General features: G+C 31.5%; 1 protein-coding gene across 1 annotated transcript; it reads right to left on the bottom strand.

Moving 5' to 3' along the window:
• Positions 1-6240: 6240 nt before the first annotated feature.
• Positions 6241-7889, bottom strand: LOC149144061 (heavy metal-associated isoprenylated plant protein 20-like). Its single transcript, XM_089448018.1, has 3 exons — positions 7681-7889; positions 7225-7303; positions 6241-7036 (listed from the first exon to the last, which is right to left on the bottom strand). The coding sequence occupies exons 1-3, from the start codon at positions 7750-7752 to the stop codon at positions 6741-6743; spliced, it is 447 nt and encodes a 148-aa protein (XP_089304144.1). The 5' UTR covers positions 7753-7889; the 3' UTR covers positions 6241-6740.
• Between the last annotated feature and the right edge of the window lie 2199 nt (positions 7890-10088).

A 10088-nucleotide genomic window follows, 5' to 3' on the forward strand; every position in this document is an offset into this window, starting at 1 on the left:
AAGGGGAAATAACACAAATAAAACAAATATGGAGCTAAAGATACCTGAGTGTAGGCATAGTCCATCAAAGGAGATAAACACACTAAAAACTTTTAAAACTAACTTAAGAACTCCCACTTTCTTTTCAAAAGCTCCAAAATGGGAACCATTTATTTCAAGTTTCCAAAATCTCCTAACAATGGATGAAAAAGAATTGCTCAGAAAGATATTATCCATGAAAATGTTGCAACAGGAAGGAAAACTTCCATAATATAGAGATAATTGAGTTTTAAGCTAAATAATTAACACAACAACTATTAAAATCCTCAAAGTGGACATTAAAATGTAAAATTAACACATGATAACATATAACATAATCATAAAGAAATTTAAGATCAAACTAAAACACATTAAGCACCATATTTAACTTGTAAACCAAAATGGGAAAAATAGCTTAATATGAGTCTAACTTTCTTTGCAATATCTCGTTTAATTCTTTTCTTAGCTCTATGTGCCTTCCTCTCTTGGCAAAAAATCCCATTAAGAATGAAGGTGAAGGAGAAAATAGGGAGAGATGGACGGTTAAGTGGAATGCCAATGGCCATGACCCTGCACTTCCCTTTCCTTAGCCTTCTCTCCTATTTTATCCCTTTTTTTCTCATTAATTTATTGTTTTCCTTCCTCTCACATTAGTCTCATTAAACTTTCACATTTTCTTTATTTTACAATGTTTGCTTAACTTTTTTTAATTTCCTAATTTCATTGTAGGTACTAAGTCCTACATTCATATATCAGTTCAAATCCATTTTGGATCATACCTTCTCATTGAGAGTATTTTTGGCCTCCAAAATCTTGAAGGAAATTAATCTGGATTAATGTGCCTTTCGTATGCTTGTTTGGAATGTGGCTCTGATTTTGTCTCTAGTTCAATGAGCTAGCCACTAGCTTTGGTCCCTAACTATGGCCTTAGCTCTCGTTGTTGGCTCACTTTTTTCCTCAACATGGAAGTATCCTCATTGGATCTAAGTTATGAACAATCTCCAAATCCAAACTCTAGACTCAACGCTCATTCCCATCTCTATTTGTCTTGGAGATGGTCCATCTTGGAAAAATAAAATCAAATGCCAGTCTTGTTTAGTGTGACCCTATCACTGACATGACATATCAATCCTAAAAAAGGAAGTGTAGCTTGCCTTCTCTTTCTAGGATTAGCTTCTTCTTAGCATGGAAACAAATCTCTATGCTTGCAAGCATATCATGGAGTTCTCAATAACTCCTCCAAGGTCATTGACCTTTGTGTACTAATTTCTGTAATATCTTCAAGAATAAATTCTTATGATACAAGATATAAAATAACCATTGAAATGTGGCTTCCCTTGGCATCAATCTACTATCCATCTTATTTGTGTCACCGTCCTCCTCTACTACAATATTTCCTCGACTATATTCTACTCCTTGGATTAGAGTTGCAAGAAACTCTTCTATCTTCACTCTCATTACTCTTCTCTTGGCCGTGTGTTTTCTTGGGTGAAGCTACCAACACTTTTCTTCTTAGTGTCCACTCAATTTATAATGGTAGAAAAAGGTTCCTAGCACTATGGTATAGATTACTTGAGATATTCCTTTTCTTACGGTGCCTTTGAATTTGTTATTATAGAGAATTATTCTTGTCCCTCTTCCCATGAAAACATTCAATTTTGTGGAATATGGTTTGCTTCTCCTAGCAAGATGCCTTAGGATTCCATTTTTTTCCAGAAAATGAGTATGCCTCCACATACCAATCATTTGTAGCATTACAGTCTCTCTTATTATAGTGGTGGCAAACAAGGAAATTATTGTTTGAGGTATACGTCCTGGTTTTCTTCTTCATCTTTCTTTGCTAATATTCTTATTTCTTTCTCTGTGTGTAGGTGTAGGTTGAGTCTATGAGCTCTTATTATCCCTTCCCTCCTTTAATCTACCATAAGAGGGCTGAGGTTGGAGTGGGCTAGCACCTTTAGTTGCAAGTTCTCTTTCTCCCATTGAATAAACCACCTTTAATATGTATTTTTCCTTCATGAAAATGGTCTTCATGGTAATTGGTTTTGCACCTTTTCCATCAAGGCCTAAGCCTTCATGCTTGACCCATGGTGTCGTTACGATGGCAAATCAAGATTCCTTATATTCTCTTGATTTTCCTTTATCTATCACATCTCATCTACTTTAATAGTTCCAGGGAAATTCTCTTTCCATGCTTTTAAAATTCATTTAGTTGCTCTTGAGAAATTTTTATGGAAAGTGAACTTACCAAAGTGGTGCCAATCATGCAATCATGTGGGTATTAGGAATGGAAGGTGTCCTTTCATCCTCGAGATCTTGGCAAATGGCATGGAGTTTTTCAAGGCCTCCTCCTTCTTTGCTAAGTATTGTTGTAGATGTTCTGTCATCCGAGTGAGTATATATTCTTTCCAACTATAATTTATATGACCTTATCAAAAAGGCATACAAGCTACACTTTATATGTGTCCCATTCTACCATGATTATAGTGAGGGAGTCTTAGAACAACTAAAATTACTTCATTATAAATGGAAACAATTTGGTAGAGCTCTTAGTGTTTTGCTCCATCTCTAGAATCTTCTTGTTGAACATTTATATGTACTCCTTCAATGCTTGTTATCTTCTTGAAATTAAAAATTGATGGCCCTTAAGTATTTTAACTTTTCTTTACTTGCTTTACTCATGCTAAGGTCTGTAATGTTCTCTATAAAATTCTAGTAGATGCGTCATTGACAAGGATGCAACTACTCTGATACCTTATGCTCTGTAATTGAGGGACTTATAACCCACTTACTTCACCAACACAGATACCATGTATAAGTTTCTTCTAAGTTATATTCTCAAGGTTGTACATAGTGCTCTATCGATAAAAAAACCATTAGGCCTATATTCCTCTTTCCCTATACAAGAATATTTAATCTTATAATTGATCTACGACCTTGAATCTTGTAGTTGCAACTTGCATAACATAACCAATAGATAGTAACAATGATTAATATGTGAGATCAATAGCCAAAAAAGCTTTGCAAACATTATGCCCTTGAGAAATATTGTATGTAGCCAACTATGCAATATGTTAAGTAGGCCTCCTAATTGTGAATAATATAACGAAAAATGGATGTGTTCTATTTGTCAACTATCTGTGTGCAACATACAACCCAATTACAGTAAAAAAAATAATGAATACCTCCAATGACTCACCAATACACTTGTTAGTGTGATCAAACCATCATTCAACATTAAGAACCATGTAAGCATAATAATCTGGTGTTAAATCATGATTATTTCTTGCAACAATGAAACTTAGGATTTTTCATCATAACATGCTTAACATGGTTATTGTGAGTAATAGTGAGTGAGAACTTAGAGATGATTCTTATTTCAAGATCAACCAATGTATGCATTTCCCTTTTCTTTGAAGGATGTGCACTAATCCAATAAGAGGTTTCTTTCATTAGAAAACTTTGATAAAATAGATGCTCAACATATTTTCACTATGTAAATATCAGTAAAAATCATGAGCTTGAAGGCCATAGTTAAATTGAAAACATCATTGAAGACCATAAACTCACTGAGCATTGAGAAAAATTTCTTGAGGATCGAACTTTATTCTGTCTCAACAAACATGGTGTTGGTCTTGTATTTAACATCTCTATTCCCCACAATCAATAGATGCAACACTTATAGCTTCATCAATGCACATTTTTATAAATGAGTCTATTTTTTATAAGAGAAATAACCCACAACTTTGTTGGTTGTGTCCTATGAAGAAGGAATGTGTTGATCCTAGACTTTTATTTCTTATTCTACCTGTAATTTCTTCTTCATTCTTTGAACTTGAAAGTAATCTCACACTGCTATGACGTCGATCTTTTTGGAGGTAAAGCAACTAAACAAAAACAAATCTTACTCAATCAAGGAACTTGACTAGAACAATGTGGAATTCAAGGTGGTAATTTTTAATTGCAGTGTATGGTTTGTAGGAGTGTGGAAAATTTTCAGATAGATATTAAGATTGATCCAACAATTAAGGAAACTATCCAACATACAATTTAAATGGCCAATAACATAGTAAATCAAAGAGAAGGCGATTTAAATGCTCAACAAACTATGGGAACTTCCAACCATCAAATAAAACACCCAACAATGAAATGGAATACCCAACAATTAATCGATATGCACAGAGAGAGAGAGAGAGAGAGAGAGAGAATATCGTATGACTATTATATGCCCAATGGGAAAACCAACTTTGAATGGGGATGAATTAATTTATTGTAGCAATCTCTAGCTACATTGTTTTCCCAGTTCTATTCCTCTTCCTCTTTTGGCCAAAACTCCCATTGAAAATGAAGGAAAACAAAGAAATAAGGAGAAATTCATAGTAAAGAGAAGGCAAATAGCTATGATCCTTCATATCCCATTCCTTAGTTTTTTTTTCCAATTTTATTTTTTTTTCTTTCCATTAATTTCTTTTTCACTCTCCCAATTTAACTTATTCAACATTTACATTTGCTTTATTTTCCAATATTTAGTTAAATTTTGTTAATTACTTAATTGCATTTTAAGTATTGAGTTATATGCTAAATTAGTTCTAATAATAAAATAAAAATTATATATATATATATATATATATATATATTTCAACAAGTTAAAAACGAAGAAGAAAAAAAAAGCTTTACATAACAAAAATTACAAAAGAAGAATAAACTTAAAAACAAGTAAAACAAAGTTTTAATCCAAAATTTAAAATGAAACAAAAATGAAATAAAGATATAAATGATTATATGAATTTAGGGAATTATATTGTTACAGTGGTTATAAGATAATTTGATGGAGTATTGTGGATGTATTTTAATATGATGTTTGTCTAGAAGATTTGTAATTTAACAATTTGGAGAGGTTAAATTTATGAATTTTGAAGATAATTTGATGGAGTATTGCGGATGTATTTTAATATGATGTTTGTCTAGAAGATTTGTAATTTAATAATTTGGAGAGGTTAAATTTATGAATTTTGAAATTTAATTTTAAAACTTTGGGTTTAACAGAGGATTATATGGTTTAAGAATTTTTTTTTTAAGTTTTAGATGTTTTTAGTTGGGCCTAATGGTTAAGGTCATGTGTTTCTCCTAAGATTTCTAAGGTTCAAAACTAAAGGGTGTAGAGTGTGTATGCCTTTGTAGACTTAGCTGTGTGGGAGGTCTCATACACTAATTTGGTGTAGAATATTTTTAGTAGTAATCATAGTGTAGTTATGTCCGTTTTTTTAAAGCCATGGTATTGGTCATGGTATTGTAAGAAAGTCTATTTACGAGTTAAATAAGGGTGAATCTCTAGGGTTAAGAATTTAATTACATGTTTTTATTAAATATATATATATATATATATATATATATATATATATGTTTAAATGGTTGGGAAATGATGATAGGCATCAAATCATAATAAGCATCAAAATACTTACTTTATCATGTTGTTAAAATTAAAAAAATTATAAGAATTAACTAAATGATAACTTTAAATATGTGAGAAGATTCTTAACCATGGAGATTCACCTCCACTTTATTATGGAGATTCTTAATCTATAAATAGACTTTGTTAGAATACCATGACTCATCAATAACACATGCTTAAAATACCATAACGCATTTCATATTGCAATTTTTTTTTTTTAAATTAATGAATTTGATTAAAAAGACCAAAAAAACATAAATATTTTGAAAATATTTTACTGGTGGAAATTGCTAAGAATATTTTATGAAGATTAAATTTTTACCATCTATCTAAAAAATTATTGATTATTAAATTAAACTTGAGAAAACCCTATAACAAAATACATATATCTAACCACATCATTAATAGTAATAATAAATTAAAGTAATATTATCATTTAGTTCATTTTATGGTTTTATAATTAATAGTAATAATAATTTAAAATAACATTCTAATTTAGTTTTTTAATAGTTTTTTTTAAATATGGGCAATGTCATATATATTAATAAATAAATATATTTATGCCTTTCTTAAATTAATATTTATCCATATTTATAAACTATTTAATTTATATAAATACACTAATATATTTTGATTTTATTTTTAGTAATATAAAATTTAATATTTAATTTTATTTTTAGTAATATAAAATTTAATATTTAATGCCATTTATGTGGATTTAATAACTAAAACATAAAAACATATATTTCCTTCTCAAAAGCGACAAATCTCCAAATAAAAGAAGATATGGTATCTCTACCTCCATAAAATAAATGGTTGAAACCTTCCTAAAATGAATGACCTTATTACTCATGGGAAGACACGTCTCTTTTTGATGAGTCGTATTCTTAAGAACGCTGAGGTCATACTACAAAATGCATGTATACTGACAGATAAAGAAATAGGTCAAGGATGCTCAACACGATCACTATTTGTTCGCGTTGTGTCGCTTATGGCCTGGCCTCTCTTCTGCTTTTGATATTTTTGCACGGCAGAAATATTCATGAAGTTTCATAATTTTCAAACCATGTTTACGATCTGTTCTCCTTCTCCTGAACAGCCCATTAGATCGAAAAGAGCTCCAGTCACAGAAATATAATTATAAAGATGGAGAAGCCGACCTACACCTCCAATCACCAAGAACGGTGGGGGTTGAGAAAAAGCTGAGAGCCTCTTCTGCTGCCGCCGCCCCAATAAATAGTTTTGACTGTACAGCTAGTGGCAGCTGCAGCTACATGATGGTGCAGGAATTCGTATTGTCTTCACTGAACATGTCAGTGTACTGCTCGTCTGTGCGATTAGGGTTCATGAGGAAACTCGGGTCCACGTTCCGAACGTAACCGCGAGGAGCCTTCTTGTCGTAAGTCCCAGCAGCGTAGGGATGGTATGCCATTTCGGCAGGTACATAAGGCCAAATCTCTGTGGGCTTACCGGTGCGCTTCACCCTCCGCAGCACTTTGGATACCTCCACATATCCGGTTACCGTTAACTTTTGCTCCTTTCTGTTCACATCCACCGATTGCACGCCTGCGCATGTGACATTCATCACATGAGATAAGGTGCTCTAAGAGATGATTCAATTACCATTAAGGTTTATATTTATAATAGAAGTACTGTATAACTGACAATAATATCTGAGAACATCTTAATATGATTTATAATACTAAAAAGCGATGCACACTGTGAAAGAACCACACCGAAAACTCAGTGCTCACCTTTCATGGACGAGACTGACCTCTTCACTCTCTTCTCACAGCCGTCACAATCTATATTGCGGACTCTCAACATGACAGTCTGCAACAGTTCCCAAAATTAAAACAATGATCAGCTTTATAGGATAAAATTTACTGCGTTGTCTAGGTTTTGGAGTCTTGGGTGGAATATGTTTCAGAAAAAATTAATAATTTGTCGTTTAAAATGTATTTTTGCTGGTATATAAAGATTCAGCATCTTAATTTTTTTTAATTTAATAACATTCATTAAAAATTACAACAAATCCCTACCAAATTCGTAATCAATCCTCAAGCAATAAAGAAAGGAAGGAAATCAATCCTAAAGCAAAAAGGAAGGAAAGAAAGGAAAGCACAGAAAATCATCAAATGCTCATTTAAGCTGGAAATTAACGAAATACACATCATAATTATTTAATAAAAGTGGGTGATGCAGTATACCTGCAACGGTAATTGCTTGACGTGTCTCGTGCGATCACCGAAGAAACTCGATACATAATCCAGCGCGCCCATCCGGCTGAAACTTGAAAGAAATCTCGAGTGTGCTTTGAAAACGGCAGAAATATCTATCTCCAGACCTAGAAGCAGATATGTTGTATAAAAGGAGAGGGCACAGATTTTATAGGCAAACTCGAAACTTCTAGGCGGTCTTAATGGTTGGAATTAGCAATATCTACCAGTTCTAGTTGTATTAAAATGATGAAAGCAGGTTTCAATTTGATATTCACATTTCCAAGCAGCTTACACGCTAAAAAAATTAGGCAGGTGGAATGCCACGATAGTAGCAGAACAGCGTTGGAGCCCACTTCTTTGTAGAGAAGGCCCTGTAGCAGGTCGGATCGGATACTGCGCCAGAGTCGCGATGATATTTTGAAGCTCTTGCCTACCCATTGTTAACGTCAGTTGCTGGACGATGGTGATGGCGATGGCAGTGTTTTAGCAATAATCACTTGCCAAGTAGGTTCCACGCGCAAAGAAATTAATGATAAAAGGACGAAAATAGGATTGCTTTTTTGTCCGAACAGTGAAAGACACCGGCTTGTACACGATTACACGGTATTTTTTGGGAAGATGAAAGATGAAGGATGACAAACATATGAGCGGTTCAATGGCCAGAGTAGCGACTTCTCATGGCTGTAAATTTTGTGATATCGTAATGCAATGTAATTTCATATTTTATATATATATATATATATATAATTTATTTTACTTTGAAAATTGGTAAAATTGTAATTAAATTTACATTAAATATAAAAGTAATTCTAGTTAACTAAACAGTAATTTTAGTTAACTGAAGTCCTTACTTAATTATCTCATGTAAGTGAAGATAGTCATAATTAAGTAAGTGGCTATGTTTCACCCAGCTTGTAAGGTCGTTGCTGAGTAAGGATGATTATACACCTATAGTATTTTTACATTTTCTATTTAAAGTCTGGTTTATGAAATGACACTAACCAAAAGGCAGAGCTGATTAGTCTTTGGGGTTGCTACATTTTGCCCTATTGAAGAATACAAAGAAGATAAAATTTTATGGAAATTCAAAAACAACATTCAATGGGAAAACAAAAGATTTCGATTTCATTGTCTGCCTCTTGAGGCTTGACAGCCTAAAATTTTAGCTTTGCAAGAAGAATTTGATAAAGCCCAAATTTATCACATTTAAGGGAATCAAATGGTTTCACTCATTTGTCATTAACACAGACAATTTTGTTGGGGAATGGTTTTGGTGAAATTAAAGAATTGAGAGATAATCAAGTGGTATCCCATTTCTTTGTCTTTCTGTTTTGATGTTTTGCCTTTTTTATTTTTTTAGTATCCTAAGTATTAGTGAGATTCAAAATTCAAACTTCAAAATTTATGATGACAAGATATTGGATCTTTTAATTTTTATAAATAATAAAAATATAGTTTCCCTTTGGAAAAAAATAGTGACCATACAATCATCAATTAACCATCTCATACAAGTGGAGACGGTTCTAAATAAATAAAATGCAATTATGTGTGTTATCTTCAATAATTTTTTTCAAATAATAATTTTCTTTGTAATTTGCAAAAATATAATATCAAAAAGCGTTTCAAAATGTTAAATCTAATTATACATTAAAAACACATTTGGAAAAAAAAATATAAAAGAAAAAACTAAAAAAGATAGTTATAGTTACCAAACTCCCCTGATCTAGGGGAAAAATACGAAAATTCTGTAGTTCGATTAGTACACCTCATATTTCGATGAAATTCGATTCGATTGTCCGTATAATAGATTAATGGAGTATTTCGTAGTTTATCTAGACAAACCTGCATAGAATAGCATGTGAGGATCGAGTGCGGATAGAAGTAAAAGAATGGGTGGATAATTATTTATTTAGAATTTTTTTTTTTTTTTTTTTAATTCTTTGGATGTATGGAAAGTTCAGAAAGCCTTAGGAAAGAATTTGAACTTAAGATTTAAAATATAGATAAATAGATTATATATATAAATATATTAAGTAAAATTGGTATATTATTTATAATTATTAAATTATTTAAATCTAAAAAAAAGAAATAAAATTATTAATGATAATTATATATAATAGGTGTTTCTCTTATTGGAATTGGGTATTTTAATTATTTTGTTAATTAATTTTTTTATTTGACCGTGTAAATTGAAAGATGCCAATATATTCTAGTTATAGTCACTTCATCAATGAATGAAATTTAAAATAATAACTTTCTCGCATATTTAAATCAAGTGTTTAAACCCTACTTAAATTAATTTTTTACTAAATGATTATTAAAAATTTCTTGTGCATCTTATTTATCTCCACATATGTGGGATTAGAAAAAATGAAATTAAAAAATCAATGCCAAAC

The sequence above is a fragment of the Pinus tabuliformis genome, chromosome X (assembly GCF_031772625.1).
Source record: "Pinus tabuliformis cultivar Carrire ecotype Pingquan chromosome X, CPIR1, whole genome shotgun sequence".
Lineage (NCBI taxonomy): Eukaryota > Viridiplantae > Streptophyta > Pinopsida > Pinales > Pinaceae > Pinus > Pinus tabuliformis.